This window comes from Elephantulus edwardii, unplaced genomic scaffold (genome assembly GCF_000299155.1).
Source record: "Elephantulus edwardii isolate Elephantulus edwardi_28Jun2011 unplaced genomic scaffold, EleEdw1.0 scaffold00055, whole genome shotgun sequence".
In the NCBI taxonomy this organism is placed as follows: Eukaryota; Metazoa; Chordata; class Mammalia; order Macroscelidea; family Macroscelididae; genus Elephantulus; species Elephantulus edwardii.
Window position 1 is genome coordinate 8,325,494 of NW_006399805.1, and position 21,483 is coordinate 8,346,976.

Sequence of the window (21,483 nt, forward strand, 5' to 3'; positions counted from 1 at the left end):
GGGTCCCCAGGAGAGATATCACACTCAGATAAGGAGAGGGTCAGTGAAGGAGAGGGGGACCCCCAGGAGAGATATCACACTCGGACGAGCAGAGGGTCAGTGAAAGAAAGGGGGGCCCCCAGGAGAGATATCACACTCAGATAAGGAGAGGGTCAGTGAAGGAGGGGTCCCCCAGGAGATATATCACACTCGGACGAGCAGAGGGTCAGTGAAAGAAAGGGGGGGCCCCCAGGAGAGATATCACACTCAGATAAGGAGAGGGTCAGTGAAGGAGAGGGGGACCCCCAGGAGAGACATCACACTCGGACAAGCAGAGGGTCAGTGAAGGAGAGGGGAGCCCCCAGGAGATGGACTGATAGTGGTTCCAACAGTGGACCCTGCCCTGCAGGCTGTGAGGATGGCATGGGACCGGGTAGGGCTTTGTTCTACTGTCCACGGGGCTGCCAAAAAACAGAGCCGACGCGGGGTCCCCTAACAACAAGCGCCTGCAAGGGTCATGATTCGAACTGGAAGCCTCCAAACTGTGAGAAAATAAATCCCATTCTTTAAAGCCGACCACTTGTGATGTTTCTGTTACAGCAGCATGAGGTGAGGGAGACTGTCAGGGAAGGCACTGCCGCTCTGCCTTGATCTGTGGATGCCGCACCCCTGGGATACCAGTTCCCTGCACTCAAGGAGCCCCCAGGGAAGGCTGCCTGGAGGAGCCGATCAGCCAGCTTCCACTCCTCCACTGTGAGCATCCTTGGAAGCACATTCCTCTCCTGGAAAGGATCTAGAAGAACGAAGGCCCACGCAATATCTGACTTCCACCTCAAGAGCCATCCTGACTCAGAACCACCCAGCTGAGGGACTCCGAGTTCCTCCTCCTCCAAACGATGAGAGAACAGACAAGAGTCACCGCTGCTTCTGAGGGAGGACCGACACCCAGGCTCCAGCAGGCACACCCCGCGATAGACAGCGGGGTCCGTCCTGCACCACAGAGATGTGAGAACGGGACAGGCAGGCGGGTTCCTCCTGATGTACCAACAGCAAACCTCTGGAGGTGATCCCACCTCAAAATGGGTTTCTCTGTCATGTTAGAGACCACAGCAGCACAGGGTGTGTCTTAATCCCACCAAGGTACCAAAAAAAGGAGATTTAGGTGCAGAGCAAAGCCAAGGACAAAGGAGGAAAGACAGAAGCCATATGGCCATCACCAGGGAGAGCTAAGACTGGAAAATTGAGACAAGGACCTTTTCCCAGAAGAAGAACACCTCCCTGTGGCAATGTGATGATTTGGACTTGGAGCCTCCTACCCTCCAAGAAAAGAGCCAGCCGCTGTGGCACTTGTGTTACAGGACGCACCTGAGACAAGGGTGCACTGGACTGGTGGGAATTACACCAGACAGCCTGCCCTGCTCCACCTAAAGGCACTAGGGCTCCAGAAAGTTCTGCATACAGAACTGATCACTGGGCCCCATGTCCTTCCACTGGGTGTCTGCGGACAGTTATCTCCCACCTCCCTCCCACCCCCCAGGGCTCCGACCCCCTTACCGTCATTGAAGCTCTCCCCAGGGGCTGCGTGGCTGAAGGGCGACTGGGCGCCGGGCTCCTCGCTCAGGGAGTAGCTGTGCTCAGCCTGGATGAGGGGTGCAGGCGACATGGGGGACGGCCCCACCTCCATGGCCTCGCTCTTCTCCGACAGGAAGGGGTCATTGAGCAGCTGGCCCAGGCCCAGGACGTTCTGGGAGAACTCGTCCAGCAGTTCTGAGAAGTGCTGTGGAAGAGAGGGCGGACTCAGGCTCGAAGCAGGAACATGCACTCTGTGTGTTGGGTTGACCTGTGTCCCTAAAACAGGCGTGTGTGATGACGTGAAGTGGATGCCCTGTCACGATGCCCCATGATCCCAATGACTGCAGGAGGATTAAGGGTAGAGCGCAACCTTCCTGAATCCCATCACTGACCCTCCTGCATGTAAGAGAACTCCCCCAGGTGTAGACAGGGACCTCATTGCTTTTCTCTCCAAGAAAGAGCCTCTGGGAGTGGAGTGTGTGTTTTCTAACCCAGGCTCCTGCATAAGGAAGCTCTGTCACACTGGTGAAGGCCAGGACAGAGGGACACAGGTGTCCAAGGAGACGAAGGAAACAAAGACCTTCATCCACAGCCAGCAGAGAGGGGGTTCCCCTGGGGCTGGCACCCTGATCTGGACCTGCTGCTTCCTACCCTGACAGAGAATAAATCTGTCCACTGCAGCCATTCACTTGTGGTATCTGTTACAGAAAGACTAGAGAACTAAGACACGCAGCTCTGTCTACTAAGGAAAGCCTGGCCCCACCATCAAAGAGGGGCTTACAGGCCCCCTATCTGGCACCATGCTTGCTTTGACTGAAAAACTACAGTCTGGCTTAGCTACCAAGGAATGTCCTGAGCACCCGGGTCTTTGAGGCACGATACACAAGCACACCCATGGTGTCAGTCTTCACAAACTGAAGGCTGATGGCCACTTGAGTCCTTTTCCCAACAACACGTGTTCTCGCCTCATCTCGGTGACCACTTTTATCATTCTCACAGATTTTCACACTTTCTCCCCCACCGTTGTACACCATTGTACACGGTGCAGTGTCTGACGGAATTGTCTTCTGTGAGCACTAGGGAACCAAAGCTTCCCGGAGATGTTTTTTATTGCAACGTTTACTAGACTGAAGTGCCTGGAATCGAACCTGCATCACCTCTGAATGTGTCTGCACAGCGGTCAGACAGACAGCAGTGGAAGCTCTGGGCACACTCAGAGAGGACCTGGCTTGGACAAGATGCCTGGCCAGTCCCAGCAAGACACTGCTCCACAGACTGACCACCCACCCTCATCAGTACCCACCAGATAGGATGTGGAACACGTCTTTGCGGGCCTGCATGACAAGTCGCCCTGCTTGTCCCCCAAGTCCCCAAGGATTCAGACCCTCAGGGGTCTGGTTATGGATAAGAAGTTTACACAACTCTGGCCCTGCTGGCTCTGCTGTGTATGCGACAGGAGGGTTTCAATGGCTAAGTTTTCAGAGCTAGATTGCCAGGCCTTTCCTCCGAGGTGCCTCAAGGTGGACTTGAAGCCCCAACCTTTCCGTTAGCAGACGAGTGCTGTCCCTGGTCAGTGGCAGTAGGGATGGATCTTGCTCTTTTTAAATTCCATGTCCTATGCTGTAATCACTGCTTATGCTGTCATGCTGTTGTGTCAAGAGTTAATTGTTCAAAATGGTTTTCCTAGCCACTAACTTTCCCAAAGAGATGGGTGGGCTCATGCAAACAGGCCATGCTGGTCTACCCGCAAGGGACTGCCAAGACTCTCCATTAAACTGAGCAGATTCAGCAGCAGAATTTGGGAAATCTCACCATAAACCAAGGAGAGGAAAGCACGTGCTTCAGGGCCAGAGCTCCTTGGCCAGACAGACCAGGATCTACCAAGAGCACAAGCAGCCTCATCAGAGAACCAGAGACCAGCCTGATGCAGAGCTGACTGGAGACTGCTGCCCCCGGAGCCAGAGCCAGAGGCCTTGACCTGCGTCTGCTGGACGACTCAGCTGACACGACTGGCAGCCGAAGGGGACTCTGTGATACTGACCAAGGCCATAAGGCTGGAGGTAGAAAGGCCTATGAACACACTTGAGAAGATATCGGACTGAAGGGTTCTATCCTGATGCCAACCTGAATTATAGACTGTTACCTTCCACTTCTTAAACAACAAGCCTCTGGAAACTCTACGAACTTTGATAAAAGCTGATAGTTATAGAAAGGCTTCAAGCCTTTTGTTCATCGGGTCACTATGAGTGATGTTTGACTAAATGGAAATCAACAACTAGCACCACCTTCCCTAATAAACCCATAAGCATGGTTCTGTCAAATCTGTGTGGTCATTGCAATGGATTCTGGACCCAGGAGAGCAGTAAGACTGCTGTTGACTTGGTAGAAGCAGGGGTAGGGGCGTGGAAGACCATGTCTGACCTTACAAGGATTAGCTCTGTACTGTGAATGCTGTCGATGGGACAGATGCCACGTCTGGAGTCAGGAGAAGTCAGATGTGGTGGTGCCCTGGATGCCTACGCTCATTTCACAAGCGCCACCTCTTTGACACTCGGTTTCCTTCTCTGCACAGCTGTCTGGGATGGGGGGATGCGGACACTGGACCAATTAGTGGCTGTCACCTTTACTGATTATTCGCGGATCCTTCTGAGAATTTCACAAAAGTGTTGGAGTCCCTGCTATGGGAAAGCCCCCAGGCTCCTCTATCCCAGTGCAGGGCTGCTGTGGGGTTCACCTGCCCCTAACAGTTTGTCTGTGCTGGCCAGGGTTCCTCACAGGGTTAACAGATGCATGACCGTTCCCCGTCACTGCTAACAGCCTGCTCTGCTGTAAAGCAGTACCATTTTCTAGAAGGATTCGGGCAGTTGAAGGCAGAGGTACAGCAGCCTCTAAGTTTCGAGAAAGGAGGCACAAAAAGCCCCCCCCCCCTTTTCACGGCTGTGTTTAGTTTTGAGAACCCTGCCAGGGTGTGGGTGGGTGGGGCAGGGTGAGAGGGTTAGAAAGCAGAGCCTGGCCAGTGTCCAGGGAGCCCGCCCGTGGCTCCACAAAGGCTCCTTTCTCCAGCGGGGGCCCCCGGGGACTGCCGGCCTGGCAGCAGTGTGGGGCAGGATAGCCACTCTCTTGTACGGAGAGGAGGCTTTTTACCTAAAATCTCAGCGAGGAGGCTTCCCGGGGAGAAGTGGATGCCCCACACTGCAGCCACAGGCGCGGGGACATCCCAGCCACAGCCTCCAAGAAATGACGGGGTGCGCCCCCAATTCACCATAAATAGCAAGGGCTCCTTACTCAGAACTCAGACCAAAGATTCTACAGAAGAATCCTGATCAAAGGAGAGGGAAACAGAGTTCAATTCCTCATGGGATCCGGACTTTCTGGAGCCAGAGAAGCTGCATGAGTCCCAAAAACTATCATCCTGAGAAGATCTCTAAATTTTAAAACAAAAACATGAAAACATCCCCTGAAGTTGTCTTTAAACTATAAACCTCATAAATTGCCCTCATGTCTACCCCAACTCGGCAGCCCCCGCCAGTGTCTGAGGCTGTAAAATGCTTAAGGGAGGAGAGAATACTGTCCATCTCGCTCCCAGGGACAGCGGGTGGAGTCGAGCCTGTGACCTTTTGGAAAGCAGCCCAAGACATTACTCATTTAAATAGCAAAGAATATCTACTTTGAGAATCTCTATTTTGTCTACATGGCATCGCACGGATAGCAGTGACTTTTTTTTAAAAAAAATGTATTGCTGTTTGGTTGAAAGTTTACAGAGCAGATTCACCTTCCAGGCAAAAACTTACACACATTTTTGTTTTGTGACACTGGCTGCAATGTCTTTGATGTAACAGCACTTCCCCCACCTCCTCCCTAGAGTCTGTTTCCATTCACCCTCTTTCCTGCTGAGTTTTGGGGCCACGCTGCTCTTTTGGGATGGTCTGGTCCACTGCACAGGGAGTGCATTCCTCCCTACGTGGTGCTTTCTCTCCACAGAGAAAGATGCGAATCCTCCTCCTAGAAACACTTACAGCCTCAGAAGTGGGAGGGAGGGTCCCTATCAAGCACGACTGGTTTGTCGGCAGTGGTGGTCCCCATCCAGGACCTTTCACTGAGACAGGGACAGATGTGGCATCCAGGCACCCCCTGCTCTCCTGGCCTTGGGCAGTGGAGGCTGCAGTTCCAACAGCCCAGCAGATCTGTGTCCGTATTTCTGCGTCTCATCTTCCTCTATCCTCTCTGCCGTGGACGAAGAGGGACCAACGGTTGTTTCCTACCTGGATATTTGGCACCAATGATGTGAAAGTCAGTTGAGAAGTTTTGGGAGTGCTGAGTTTATGTTAGTGGGGGGAGGAAATGTTCAGAAATGAGAGAGAGGGTGCACAACCTGAAGAAGGTAACTGAGTCACGAAATTGTTTATTTGGAAGCAGGAGTTGTAGAGGGGCTTCAGGCCTTTTGTTCATAGGGTCACTATGAGTTGTGCTCGACTCGAAGGCAATCAACAACAAATTGGTCATGTAGAAATGGCTAGACTGCTCAGACAACAAAAGAAAATAAACTATTATTAAAATACTTGAAAAGCAAGGTCTATCTAGTGACACACGCAGCCCCCTGGTAGTGGTTCTGGGAGGTGAAGGGAGGGCTGGGTGGGGCCTGTCCTGAGCTCACAGACCCAAGGCCAGGGCAGGAGACACCGGGGATCCCTCCCTTTTGAAAGGGCCCAGGGACCCACACATCCCCAGAAGCCCATGTTTGCCCCTAAATGCTTCCCAAAAAAACCCATCACACAGACACCCGCCCCCCCAGGAAAGAGCCAGCCACCAGGCGGCAGCAGGCGACCCTGTCACAGCCACAGGATAAAAAATAATACACAAGTCAGACCCCCAAACAGCGGCCTTCCAGGATCTCATCCCAACTTGTGTTGGGTACCAAGACACAGGACACCTCATCTTTATCAAAGTGAAACAGGGAACTGAGCCTTTTTTAACTCTTTACTGTGGCCTGACTGAGAGTTTATGGAGCCAACTGGCCTTCCACTGAACCATTCACACACTTTGTTTCCTGACATTCATGAGAGGCCTCACGTTGTAACCGCACTCGTCCCTCTCCCTCCCTGTGCTTCCCACTTCCACTCTGCCTTCCTGCCTGCAGAGCTTTCTTCCTAGACACACCTCATCATCCTGATACTATTCAGGTGGCTGTTCTGAGGAGCACGTTTCTACCTCAGTGTCATCAATCACCTTATAAGCCCGTCTGTTGCTTGGCTGGGAGCTGAGTCACAGGGTGATTTCAGTTGGTCTAGGAACCTTTTATTCGATGTGGATTTTATATGTCTGTTGTGTATGTTTGTTGACTGGTATCAGCTTCTCTGCAATGTCACAAGTATATTGTGACACTGTACAGAAAGTACAAAGTAACAAAAGTGAATTTTAGAAAAAGCCCGACACCAACACACTCTCTCTCTCTCTCGTTTGTAGCATCCAGATGAACGTCTTCTGTAAAGAAGGCTGGGAAGCAGGTTCATCAAGTGGCAAAGCGGAGCCACGCCTGGCCAGTCGCTTTGGAGTCAGCTCCAAATCCTACTGACCCTACGTCTCAGGGAGGAGCTGTGCGTGAAGGACCCCACACAGGGAGGAGCTGTGCGCGGAGGACCCCACACCTCAGGGAGGAGCTGTGAACAGAGGACCCTCCTCCAGAGACTGGGCCTCTCAGTCACGATAAGGTGCAGAAGAGGACGCCCCTCAGTGAGATGACCGAGGGGCTGCACCACTGGGCACGCACGCCGAGACCGTGAGGGTGGTGCAGGCCTGGGCAGCTTTGGAGGTTTGCCTTGCTTCCCCCTCTTTATATTTCTACTGGTTTGCATACATTTTGCAGTGTTTCAAACAATCTATCATTTATTTACATTGTATCCCATTCATGTTCACTGTTTCATACGCACTGTATTTTATAGAATTACTATTGATCTGCGCCTATTACTACCCCACCTTTCCAGTCCCTACTGAATCCTTCCTATTCCTTCACACCCCCATCCACCCACTAACCTCTGTCAGCCTAGTGATTTGCTCTGATGAATGGGAGGGGGTTGCTCCAACTCAGGGGACCGAACAACAGGAACAGACATGCCAATCAACCCGCCAATGAGCTGAGGGGAGCTCCCCCCCAGGGTGGCCCCTGAAGGCCGCCGGGTCAGCAGTGCGCAGCAGGTCATTGCCCAGTTCTTAGCTCATCAGCAGATGAGGCTCATATGTCTACAAACATGAGTCTTCTTGGCCTTTCTGAACCAAACTGCTTCCTCAGCCTGGTGGAGGGTCTCCTTCTCCCGGCCCCAAGGCCCCCAGCGGAGCGGGTCCCTACAGTCAGAAAGAAGGATAGAGGGGGTAGGGCAGGTTCCATGCAGTGTGTCTGCAGTGCACGGAGCCCACCCTTTCCTTGGTACTCCTGATCTTCACAAGGTCAAGACTCAGCCTGAGGGGGACCATGAGCCTCCACCCCGCCCAGCACAGAGGCTGCACTCAGATTCCTGACCGCTGAGTCGTGGTCACTCAGCCTGGGCCTGAGGGCGGTGTCTGCTTCAGTCTCTGGTCTCTGGGAGAGCAGGCAGGGCCAGCCCCGAACAAGCCAGGGCCCACGCACAGGAAGAGCCCACGAGTTCTGGAAAGCTCGGGAAGCTCCAGTCCTTCTTCCCAGCACCAGGGCCAGCTGAGTCACCCCCAGGAGGAAGCCACTGGGGACATGGTCGGGTCAACAACAGAGCTGAGCCAGGGCAGCATCTGTCACTTTGTTTCCATCCACGGAGACAAAGCCTCAGAGAACAAGGAGTTGGAGGGAGATTGCCATCCTGTGAGCATCCTCCCTTCAACGGTCATCCTGTGGACAGTCACCCCTCCCCCTTGGTCCACAGAGGCCACCATCCTCCGGCCATCCTCCCCCTTCTCCACAGAGACCACCATCCTCCAGCAGCCTCCCCTCAGCCTTACCCGCCAATGGTGGGTCTTCCTCACCTCCCCCTTTCTCCACATCTCATCCCCTCTTCACACCTGGGCAGGGCCATGACCACTTGGCAGGCCCTCCTGATTCAGTGTCCTACATGGCAGGGTTCAAACCACCAGCCTGCGGTTAAGAGCCAGGCACAGAACTAGCAGGCGGCCAGGAACTCCTGTGCCCCTCCCGTGCTCACTCTGGCAGATCAGAGGGCTCATGTCAAGTGTCACCTTCTCCTGACACCTTCTGCTCTCCCCTCTTGTACCCTACCATTGTCCTCACTTCCACCCTCACCCCCCAGCAAACCTCAAGGACATTTTCTCAGGTCCTCCAGAAGGTACACCCTAAAACACACAGAAATCATGCCTTCCCAGGTCCCAGCCTGAAAGAACAGAAATCTGGTCATCTGGGCCTTCTAGGAACTCTGGATTAGACAGGGCCATTGTAGAAAGCTTGGGAATGGTCTGACCTGCCCGCTCACCCTGATTCGAGGAAGCTGGGTTCTAACCCAACCAGGCCCACTGCCATCCATCGACTGGATTGTGCCTCACAGCAACCCTGGCGCACAGAGCAGGGCTGCCCCTGGGGTTCCCAGGGCTGTGATGATGTTTATGGGGCGCTGACTGCCTCAGCTCCCTGCATCAGCAATCCCACACGAGGCCACACTGGGAAGGCCTGGGGTTCGAGCCCCCTCGGTGCCTGCTTTGTGCAGTTCCTCAGGCCCCACTGTCCCAGGATGGTCACTGAACACACGGATCATCGGAGCCACTGTGACTACGTGTGGGGAGGCGAATCTGTGCTGCACTGATTAGGAACAGCTCTGGCTAAGCCCCTCTGGCGCCTGCCCTAGCTGATAAACAGCAAATGCGACCGCCTTTCAAAACAGTGGTGAAGATCAAAGGAACACAGAGATAAGCCAATATTCCAGCTAGAACACACGGTGCTGCTGTAAACAAGGGTCCCTGGGTGGAGCAGTTTATGTGTTTGACTCTAACAGAAAGGCCAGCAGTTCAAATGTACCCCGAGGTGTGTCAGAAGAAAGGTGACCTGCTTCTGAGACTCTCCCCAGTGCCCTGCAGGGCACAGGTCTCCTTCCACATATGTGGGGTCAGCGGGAGACGTGCCACTGGGAACAAATGATGAGGACTCAGAGAAGGTCTAGGAAAGGCAAGTGATGGCAGACCCCGTGCTGTTCCTTTTCTAAAAGAAGCCAAACACGGAGCCCACAACCCCCGGGCTTTATGACAACAAGTAAACCACAGGCATGCCCCAGAGTCCTTCCAGGGGAACATGTAGTCACTACCCGTTTAAACTGTCACCCAAAGACCACGCATATCGAGGCTTCTGCAGTGTTTCTACAGCTGGACCATGGCATCCAGAGTTCTAGGGATGTGTGTAATTAGAGTCCCTTTAAACTGTCACCAAAAGATCATGCCGATCAAGGCTCCTGCTGTGTTCCACGGCTGGACGACAGCAGGTACCCCCACAGCACCTGGCACGAGGGCCCACCTCCAGCCCACAGGAGGGCCTCTCCCACTGCCCAGGAACCTCAGAAAGGTCACAGCCTCTGGCGTAATGGTGATGAAGAACCTTGGGGAGGCGAGGGAGTGTTCTGTCACGAGAGCAAGTAAAGCAAAGAGTCGCAGGGCAGGGGGCTGGGGCAAGAGCAGGCGTGCTCGACGGGGCCCGTTTCTCTGAGCTTCTCGCACGCTCTGTGTTCATCCTGGAGGTCTGGGGCACCCCTCCACTGAGCTACTCTACTGGTTTCTCCAGCCGCACGTTCTCACTTTGCGTCTCTGTGTCCCATCTGGGTCCTTCCCAAACACTTAAAGCACAATACTGCCCACGTAACTGACCACAGCCAGAGTCCACATCCTTTCCGACCCGCTGGGAAGCCACACCACCCCCTGGATGCGCTTTATCACGATGGTGGCCTTGCGGCAGGCTGCATAGCCACGCTGGCTGTGTCGGGTGCTGTGCTCTGGGGCCTCAGGCAAGTCGCTCCCCCTCACTAGACCTCTTTTTCTTGGAACAAGAGAGGGAAAGGGCGTGACTAGAGGGTCTCCCAGGCCACTGGGTCCACTCACCATGCAGGAAGCGGACTATGTTCCCCCACCATCCAGGGCCCCTTGGCCTGAACACAAGTCTCAAGTCATGGCCAGAGTTCCCTCCAGCCCCCGCCCTGGCCTCCTCAGCCTCTCTGGCAAAGACTCAATCCCCCAGAGGGCGGCCATGCTAACAGCTGGACAGACTGGATAGCATCCACCCTTGGAACAGCCAGCAATGGAGACAAACCAGCAGGTTCTGTCGGACACAATGACTCAACTTGGGCAAATGAAGGCCGGGCCTGAAGTAATGTCACATTTCCCCTCGCCCACGTGCCCCGGCTTCGCCATTCCCTCGCTGCTGCTGTCCCTGGTCACCCTCCAGTGGGCTGGACTCGAGCCACGTCCCAGATGGTCGACACCATCTCCACGTCCACTGTGTCCAGAGATGCAGAAACGTGACCACCATCTCCTGAAGGTGCTGCTGTCCCTGCCCCAGGGCTTTCCCAAATATGACAAGTCAGTGTCCTTTCCCAGAGAGAGGTGGCCTTTCCTGATGGCCAACGTCTCGCATCCTCACTCCTTAGGAGAACTGTGGTTGTACAGAACCTCTGAGAGGCAGAGAGACAGAGCTGGACCACGTCCCCGGCCCTGCGCGCACTGCCCATCCCCTGCACTGCCCGAGACCTGACCACAGGCTGTCAGGACTGTACCCAGGAAGGTCTTGATGCCTCACAGGACACCGGGGCCCTTCTCCTCCAGCCACTGACTGTGCGGCCATCACAAATGCTGTCCGCACACTCCTCACAGTACAATCTGGTCATGAGGTGAGGGGTCGGGATGTGACCTCAGCTCTTCTCCACAGGGCTGCTCCCACGGTCCGTGTATTGGTCACTGTGCCCCACAGTCCCCTGAAGACTGTCCCCCTCATAGGCCTGTATACCCCCTGCTACCTGATGACCCACTGCTACTGGCGGCTCCATTAACCATGAACTCATCTCAGCATCTGCAAAGCTCTGTTTCCTGAAAGGTTAAACCCCCCTTTAATGTGTGGGCTGGGGAAATGTGCAAACCAACTGTGGCCCCCAGCTGCCTGTGGGGGAGGGCGAGGGGACGACAAAGCGGCCTCTCAGTGCTGCCTGTGTCCACCGTGTGCCCGTGAGGCCTGCCCCCCGGAAGGCCACCTCGCCAGCGCAAACACGCTGTGTCAACAGAGCAGGCGTGTGAGGCTCGGAGCTCAAAAGCAGCATTCAGACCCCGAGCCTGGGGGGCCGCGGGGGCCGGGGGCGAGCACCGCACAGGCCCCACAGACCCACGCACGAGCTTACTCATCATTTCACCAGGGGCCCCGGCAGCCAGGCACCTGGCAGCTAACTGAATGGTCAGCAGTTTGAAAACACCCGTCCCTCTGCGGACGACAGATGACGCAATAAGGAACCTCAGCGCCCCTTCAAGCTCAGGTTCATGGAGAGAGAATGGGAGAGGAGGGCTGTGGTTCTGATCAGCATTGAATAATCCCACTAAGTCCAGGCCCACAGCCCCTGAGTCCATCCTGACCCTCAGACCCTGTAGGACAGAGCAGACGCGCCCGTGAGGCTGGTGAGGCTGTGGCCCTGCGCAGGAACAGGCCGCATCACCTCTCTCCCACAAAGCAACTACTGGGCTCAAACTGCTGACCTTCCAGCCAGCAGCCGCTGAGTGCTTAACCACGTGCCACCAAGCCTACTATTGAAATGAGCGTGTGTACACGTGTGTGATTTTAAATTTAGAATAGCTCGTTGTTGTTGTTGTTATGTGCCATCGAGTTGCTTGCGACTCACGGCGACCCCATGTACAACAGCCCTAAACTCCGCTCTGTCCTGTGCCAGTCGCATTGCCTCTGACACACCCATCCCAATTACTCCAGTCACTGAATCAATCCATCTCATAGAGGGTCTTCCTCTCCTGTGCCGTCCCTCCACCCTACCAAGCATGATGTCCCTCTCCAAGGACCAATCCCTCCTTACAACATGTCCAAAGTATGTTACACGGAGCCTCAGAATCCTTGCCTCCAAGGAGCAGCCTGGTTTGACCCTTTCCAGGATGAATCTGTTTGCTTTCCTAGCTCATATAAGACTATTTAAATAAAATTATCTGTAAACAGCCATTAGAAACATCTCAGAGCAACACTAATTGGAATCGACTGACCCGTGGCTCCCCCCAAAATGCATGGCACAGTGCAGAGGCCACGTCACCATCCTCCATGATCTGATAAGGCAAACACCTGTAGAAAGATTAAGGAAGGAATGCAAGATCCCTTAAGCCATCACAGCCTGACCTGATGTAAGGGGCGCTTTCCCAGGGTGTGCCCTCGAACACCACTCTCCCTAGAGAAAGGGGAGGGAAGTCAGCCAGGGGGGACAGTGGGAATTGTGTGCATCCTTCTGGGTCCCTGTGCACCAGGGAAGGCCAGGGCACACAGAGGATCCGGGAACCGCGGCCTCTACAGATGCCAAAGGAACAAGGACCATCCTCCAGAACCCACAGAGAAGGGGCCTTCCCCTAGAGCTGCCCCCACCCCATGGGCCGCCCAGATTCCATAACTGCAAGCGAATACATTCCTTTCTGTGAAAGCCATCGATGTGTGGTGTCTTTGTTACAGCAGCACTGGAGAAATAAGACAGCAGTACAGAGAAATACTGGCAGCCTGTTCCTAAGTTTACAGCCAGCTCTAAGGTTTCCAACTGCCTCAGTCTCTGATTTTGAGAGTCTGTGCTAATAAAATGAAAAAGATCCTTTCCTCACCTTTGTTAAAAACATACTTCTGCCTATTTAGAAGGAAAGAAAACAAAAAAAAATTTAATTTACCAAAGATGTGTTCAATTATCAAGTAGAATACTGTCCATAAATGAAATGCACAGAGTCTCAGCAGGTACGTGCAAGATGTCAAGAGTAATTCACCGACGAGCAGGTGTGTATTTTATTATCGTGTACCTTCTACAAAGAAAATCTAGATTTATAACTGAGGCAAGGAGAGGGCACTTAATAAAAGCAGATGCCACTTAATGGAATTACGTGAGGCCTGGTATAAAGAGTATCCAGAGAACAGAGAACAAGGAGGACAACTGACAGTGGACAGCATCTCCTGCCCAGGAGCCCGTCCACTCCAGGCGGACCTCACACCTCAGACCTCAGACCTCGGACGCTCTGGAGGTTCGGTTCCAGAAAGCTCCCATCACACAAATACCGAAACAAAGCGCACCACACAGCTTTCCTGGTTTACTGGCACATGTAAAAACGGCATTAGACACCAGACTGCCAAAATCTATTAAGCATGTGACAGCATCTTATGAAAAGCATGAATTATTGTTGAGAACGACCAAAATATAACACTGAGACACAAATAAGCACCTTGGGGAAACAGCGCAGCAGCCCTGCCCGGCAGAGGCATGTCACAAACCTGCAGTGTGTAAGCCACAGTTACCATGAAGGCAGCAAAGGGGGTGCAATTCGCTGGGGAATGCACAGCTACCCACAGGCCCAGCTCTGACAGCTCCTACCTGTCGTGGGAGAAAGATGGGCATCTCCTCCCAGGCATTTTTTGACGTTTAGGAAAGCCAGTGAAGGGTCAGTGATTCATCAGTTTCGGCTCGATGGCAATGAGCTTGGTTTACCGGGCTTTTAACGGGTATGGTGTACTTGGCGAGGAGCTGTGCTGCCAACCCAATGGTGGGCATTCTGAATCCACCAGTTGCTTCAAGGAAGAATGATGAACAATCTCCTCCCATGGGATTTCCAGCCTCTGAAAACCCACTGGAGAGTCGGCTACGCGTCAATCTCGCCTCAAGAACAGTGAGTGAGTGATGTGCATGAGAAAACCAATATGACGACATCAGGCTACGTCTGCCCACCCCGTTCCCTCTTCTCCTCTGCATCCCTCCGCTGTGTGTGTTGGGGAGTCTGTAAGTTTCCCCGTCGCTCACAGATGGGGGAGGGTGACCAGGATGAGCCTGATGTCCTGCCCCAGCCCTACCTCCACTCTCCTGAGGAGTTGGGGTGAGGCAGCTGCACCTCCACACTCGGCCTCCCAGACCATAGGCCCCTTGTTCTGACCTGGCTTCACTCTGCAGAAACTCCTCTTTGCCCAGAGAATTGGACCAAGTTCAAGATTATTTTAAAAAAAGAAATAAAGACATTTTTACAAGAAACAAGGAGGATGGGGGAGGGCTCGGAGATGAAATACATAGACACCTGGGCCGAGGACATATCTCTGGCTCCACCAGAACCAGAGGCTGGGGCCAGCCTGGCTTGGCTGGTGCTGCTTCTGGAACATTCCTCTCCACATCCGCTTCCGCCCCCAGCCCTTCCTTGGCAGGAGATTCATCCCTGCGCCAGCTGCCCCCGGCCAGGCCTGGGTTTGAGTTGGCCGCGATGCTCACTGCAACTCATGGATAGCCCTTCCCTCAGCAGGTGTCCCCACCTGACCTCGGCGATTCCTGCCCTGACCTGTCAGGGCTGTGAGAGTCCACCCTGGCTCCACTGTGCGTAGACCCCGGGTTCCAACTCAGCTGCAGTATTTCAAGAATTCACCTTGTGTCAGAAACTGCTAAATCCAGGTGCACAGACGTTAACACCTGAAGACAGTGCCTCTTGCACGGAACCACCAGGGTGGGGACCAAAACACACCTGTGGCTTCTCTACCTTGTAGAAACACGGGATATAAAGCAGCAGGACTCACTCCAAAACCAGACTCCCAGCCGCCAAGCCAGCTGGACTCAGTGACCCTCCACTGAGCATGCAACGCTGCAAATCCTAACACGAGGGGACATGTTCATCCTCTCCTGGGGATTCAAACCACCAACCTTTCAGTTAGCAGCTTAAGACACAGTCTGCTACACCACCAGGGCTTCTTATGAAGCTGGACACCCTCCAGGCTTCTCACTATGGGTCAGACTGTGCACTTATTTGCAGATGCCCAATGCAAATAGCACGAGGAAGTGGAGCAAGGCTTCACGGCGGCCAAAGTCAACCACGAGAAGTAAATATTAACCTCCCAAGATCCTCCTCGCTCTTCCCGCATGTGCTGGACTCAATGCAAGAATGTCCTCGCTTGCCTTCCTCCCGGTGAGCCCAACCACCCTGTCTGTCGTGCATGGGGGCATGGGGGTTCACATACTGCAGAAATGCTGAAAGCTGTGCCACCTGCGTGCTAAATGCCAGCAGGGTCACCGGGGTGGACAGGTTTCTGTGGAGCTGCTAGACAAAGGGTGGATGAGAAAGACCAACTTCTGAAAATGCTGTTATGTGCCATCGAGTCCCCTGCAACTCAGAACAATGCTAAGTACGATAGCTCTGAACTCTGCCCTGTCCTGAGCCAGTCTCTGTCTCCGACACACTTAACCCCATATCCAGGTAACTGTGTCAATCTTCTCATTCAGGCTCTTCCTCTCCTGCGCTATCCCTCCACCCTTCCAAGCTTGATGTCCTTCTCCAAGGACTGGTCCCTCCCGGCCACGTGCCCAGAGCATATGAGACGGAGTAAAAAATCTCACAGAGCAGAATGGTGGCTGACTCATTCACTTCGAGCATGCCATCAGGATGCGGCCATCGCTAGAGAAAGACAGTGAAGCAGAGGGTCAAAGGGTGTGTGGGAGCCCCTCGATGAGACGGACTGGCCAGCAATCATGGTGATGGCGCAGGCCTAGGATGAGTTTCCTTTTGTGGACGTGAGGCCAGCAGGTGAAACAAACGTGAGTACTACTGCATTACTGCAAAACGGCCTCGCATCAGCAGTCACTGAAGACAGACACGACCTGGCCACACAGAGAGTAAACTGCTGATACACAAGACCGCAAAGGCTTCACGCTAACAAAGGCAACCAGGCAAAAGAAAAAGGAGAACTGTATTTATAGGATCCCAACTGCTTCCTATGTATCTGAAAGTTGGACAGTTAACAAGACTGGAGAAGAGTCGAAGCTTTGAGCTTGGTGTCGGCACAGCACTGAGTAGCCCACGCACGGCCAAAAGCACACACAAATCCGTCCCTGAGGAAGAGCAACCGAGGAGCTCCTTACAGGCAAGGGCGGTGGAACCTCGTCTCACCTCTCCTGGGTGTATTTTCAGGCAGAGTCAGTCCTTGGAGCAAGACAGCACACTGGGAAAGGCAGAGGGGTCAGTAAGAGAGAGGACGACCCTCAAGTAGACAGATTGCATGTGACAGCCCCAGTGAGCGTAAGAGCGACCAAGACTGTGAGGACGTACTGGAAACGGCAGGTGCAGATCCGCTGCTCACAGGGCCGTACTCAGCTTTCATGGCACCAAGAACATTTCTGGGAAACTCCAGTAAAAGAAGTCGATTCTTCCGTAATAGACAGCCTGCCCGTGTGTGCCTGGTTCTGGAACTGGGAGAACTGACTCTAACATGACAGACACAGGAAACGTTCTGAGGTGATAAAAGCGTGCTCTCCTTGTCCCTGGAGATGCTCAAAAGGATGCAAAACTGTGTCAGAACCTACCTGTGTAGCTACAACAGTCGCCTCTGACTGTCTCTAACTCAGCAAGGTAATTTTTCAATTCATTATTTCTCAGAGTATGAATGGCAAAAACATGCACCAACAATTTCTCCAGGCCCAATCCTGCAACACTAATTGTTGCCGTTTTGATGTTATTTATTGGAGGGTCAGAACAGACCCACAGCTGACCCTACAGTGGGTTTTCAGAGGCAGTTAACGGCACAGGACACTGCCTAACCGTCTCCCAAGGAGCAGCTGTTGGATTCAAACTTCATGCCTTTGGGAATGCAGTGCAGCTTCTTGCCATGAGGCCACCAGAGCTCTCCAAATTCTGCAAATTAGATCCTCCCAATCATTCCCCCATCCCACCCTCCTTTCCCAACTGCTCCTCCTTCCTAGTCAGCATGACCTCACCGCCAGTTTCCCATACAATCCTGCGGGTTGTGTTGTCATTCTGATGCCATATATTCCCGGCATAGCCGTGCCAAGAGCACAGCTTCTGCAGCAGATACTCTGCACTAGTTAGACTGAAAAGCTCAGGACTCGCGTGGTTCAAGCACTATCTCAGGGCAAGAATTTCAGGAGTTCATTTAGTGGCCAAGGCTCCAGATCACATGGAATCCATGAGAATGTAAGATTCTGTTCCACACATGCACCCTCTTGGTCAGGATCACAGCTGGGCACCATGCGGTTCTTCTGATCTCATGACAAACGAAGCAGCTGCTCACAGAGGTGATTAGCACACAGGTCATTCCCTCCCCCTAGTCCTGACTGAACTGGTCCAGGAGGACATAGACCTACTGGCGTACCCTGGATGACCACTTGTAATCTCTTAAGACACCAGGCCCTAAGCAATGAATGAGTAGGGAGGACAGAAGCACAGAAATGCTATCTGGCCATCTAACCACGATGCCCTGTGAAAAAGAATTTATTAATACAGGCACATTTTACTGTCTCAGCAAGTTGGTTTTTTTCTGTTTTTGTTGTTATGTGTGGTCAAGTCGACTACAACTCAGAGCAGCCTTGAAAGTGATCAGAACGTGCCCTAGTTGTGCCGTCCACACAACCTCTGCCTGGTCCTTGCTGCCATCACGGCGTCCATTCATCTCACCGAGGCTCTTCCTTCCTTTCACTGACCCTCCACGTTTCCCAGTGTGACTCTGACGACGACTGGAATACCATTCCTCTTTGTCATTTCCAGCACAGATCAGACTGATTCAAAATGGCCAATACCAAACCCTCGACGTTCACTAAAGCTTAGGATGTCAATCTTTATGTATTCCACCTCAAAGTTTTAAAACTTTATATATGTGCTGTTGTTCAATCTGAAACAGGCCACGATACAATTACATGCTACACACTGGAAAGCTGGACAAGGGCTACGGATGATAGAAGAAGAACTGATGCCTTTGAGCTGTGGTGCTGGAGAAGAGTGTTATATACCATGGACTGCTAGAAGAACAAACAGGTTCCTCCTGGAGAGGGTGAAACCAGGCTGCTCCTTAGAGGCAAGGATTCTGAAGCTTCATCTGACATAATTTGGACATGCTGAAAGGAGGGATCAGTCCTTGGAGAGGGACATCGTGTTTGGGAGGGTGGAGGGACAGCGCAGGAGAAGAAGACCCTTGATGAGATGGATTGATTCAGTGATTGGGGTGATGGAGGTAGGTGAATCAGAGGCAATAAGATGGGCACAGGATAGGGCAGGGTCTAGGGCTGTTGTACATAGGGTCACTATGAGTAACAGGCAACTCAATGGCACATATAAACAAGTGTTGTTGTTAGCTGCCATCAAGTCAAGCAGGACTCACAGTGATCCTACGAACAGCTGATGGGAATCCTGCCCTATCCTGTGCCATCCTCATCATCTCTGGCACACTAGAGCCCACTGCTGAGGTTGTCATGTCAATACGTCTTGTTGGGGGTCTTCCTCTCCGTCACTGAACCTCCAACTTTCCAAGCATGGTGTCCCTTTCCAATGAACAGCCTCCGCAAGCTACCTGTTCAAAGTGCGAGAGACAAAGCTTCGCCGTCTTTGCCTCCAAGGAGCACTCTGGCTCTGTTTTGCTCAAGACATATCTGTTTGTTCTTCCGGCCGTCCATGGGATATCCAGCACTCTTCTCCAGCACCACAACTCAAAGGCATCAGTAACTCTTCTGTCATCCTTATTCACACTGTCCAGCTCTTTGATGGTGGTAGGTGATGGAGAACATGACCTGAATCAATTACACCTTAAGTCTTCAAACTGACATCATTGCTCTTCAGCATTTTGGAAAGGTCCCTGACAGCAGACTTGCCCAGTGCAATACGCCTGCACAGTTCCTGAGTGCTGGTACCAAGGGTATTGAGTGTGGATCTAAACAAGACGAAATCATTGACAGCTTTAATAGTTTTTCCGTCAATGATAATGTTGATTGGTGGTCCTGCGATAACCAGTTTCTGTCTTCATGATATTGAGATGTAATCCACACCGAAGGTTGTAGGTTTTTTATCTTCTGCAGGAAGTGTTTCATATCCTCCTCACTTTCAGGCAGCAAGGCTGTGGCATCTGCATAACACAGGTTGTTGATGAGTCTTCCCCCAATCCTGATGCCACGTTCCTCATCATATATTTAACATATTTTACATTGGCCAACTGACCTCATGCACCCACCAGCCCCAGCCCCACACTCCTCGAAGGCCTCTGTGGGCACAGCATGGCAACCACCTGGCCCTGCTCCTGTGTCTTAAGGATGACTCTGAATGCCTCACAGTGCCCCTGGGCACTGTCCACTTCAGCTTAGCTGACCCTGCCCCAGGCTGCAGGAAGCTTACGCGTGACTATCCACAGAGTCATGGGAAGTGTGACAGGATGCTCAGATGAGGGCCGGAGAAACACCAAGGACAGAAAATGTCCAAACAAGCTGCACCTGGAGGGGTCCCTGCATCAAGCTGAGAACTAATCGATGGCCCATAAGGAGGACAAAGAGTGTGGGTCTCAGGGTCACCTCAAAGGCCAGGGCCTCTCGAACCAGGCCCTCTGCACTCAAGCAGAGAGCAACTGTCCGCATCCAGAAAGGACCAGAAAGAACCTAGACCTGGGCGATCTTCAGATGCTGAGCCATCAGGTGCCTCTACCTTGCTCTGCAGGTGTAGATTCACCTGCTAATGCCGCACTAGGGGAATGAAAGGAACCCTGGAAATTGAGCCTCAGGCGCTGGATGCCTGTCAAAACATTTCCTCCTCTGATTGCAAAATTATCAGGAGAAAGATCTCTCATGTCCCCACCCCCACTCTAGGAGGGACTCCTTCCAGTCTGGAGATCCCACAGGATAAGTCTCTTCCTTAAATCTCAGCCTTCTCCTTGATAAAGCTGGTACCAAGGTGGCCTGGCCTCATCCTGCCCCACTCTGACCGGAGTCTGTGACGTCCAGTCCTCCCCCCACAGGCAGCCCTGGGATGAGGAGTACGCTCAAGGCCAGCTGTTAGGGGCACTGAGTCTACTCATAGCAAGAACAAGACCCACAGCCTGCCCTATCCTGCCCGTTCTCATCATCTCTGACACACTGGGTCAATCCACCTGGTGGAGGCTCTTCCCCTCTTTTGCTGACTATCTACTTTCCAAGCATAGTGTCCCTCTCTTAAGAAATAGCCTCTCTGGTGAGCTCTGGTGGCCTAGCGGCAAGAAGCTGCACTGCAACCCCAGAGGTATGTGGTTTGAATCCACCAGATGCTCTGCTGGAGAAGAAGGGGCAATCTCCTCCTGTACCAGTCAGATCTGATTTGATAGTACACACACAAAAAAATAATAATTTTTTTTTAAAAAGAAACGGCCTACAACAATGAATGCATGGAAATCCAAAGCCTCTAAATTTTCGCTGAAATTAATAAATTTAAATTAAAAAAAAAAAAGAAATGGCCTCTCCTAGCAACATGTTCAAAGTACATGAGAGGCAGGTTTGTCATCACTGACTCCAGGAGCCCTCTGGCCTCACCTTCCAGTTGGTCATTAAGTCTATATGTCAGGCAGAACAGATACAGTGTTATGGGAAGCCAATACTAAATATCTGTAATAAACCGAATGCTATTTCAGGATGTGGGGGAGGCACAGGTTCAAGCTAGAATTCACCCAGAAGCACTAAGGCAATCCTTAAGGGTTTACCAGATTCTTGCATTTGCTGACCCCTCCTCCTGAGTCAGAGAGAAGGTTTTCAATAGAAAAAGCTTGGCTTCATTTGCATTGAATTCTTAGTGATTTACTTCCTGATAGTTTTCAATAAAGATAAAGGGAAGGTGGAATCAGAGTCTCCAGTCAACAACTGCTGGCCCCCTGTCTTTATGCTCTCTGTTCTATCTCATTCTTGGTTGTCTGTCTTATTGTTAATAATTATAAAAATACTCTTCCCTTGGTCTGCAACAGTGTGTAGACTTAATATTCAAACATCC

General features: G+C 52.6%; 1 protein-coding gene across 1 annotated transcript in view; it reads right to left on the minus strand.

The window, feature by feature from the left end:
- The window catches only part of CREB3L2 (cAMP responsive element binding protein 3-like 2), an 82,982-nt gene that overhangs the window by 22,906 nt on the left and 38,593 nt on the right, over positions 1–21,483 (minus strand). The window contains exon 2 of the mRNA XM_006887151.1: positions 1,534–1,756. Coding sequence (XP_006887213.1) covers positions 1,534–1,756 — 223 coding nt within the window. The remainder of the gene's footprint in view (positions 1–1,533; positions 1,757–21,483) is intronic.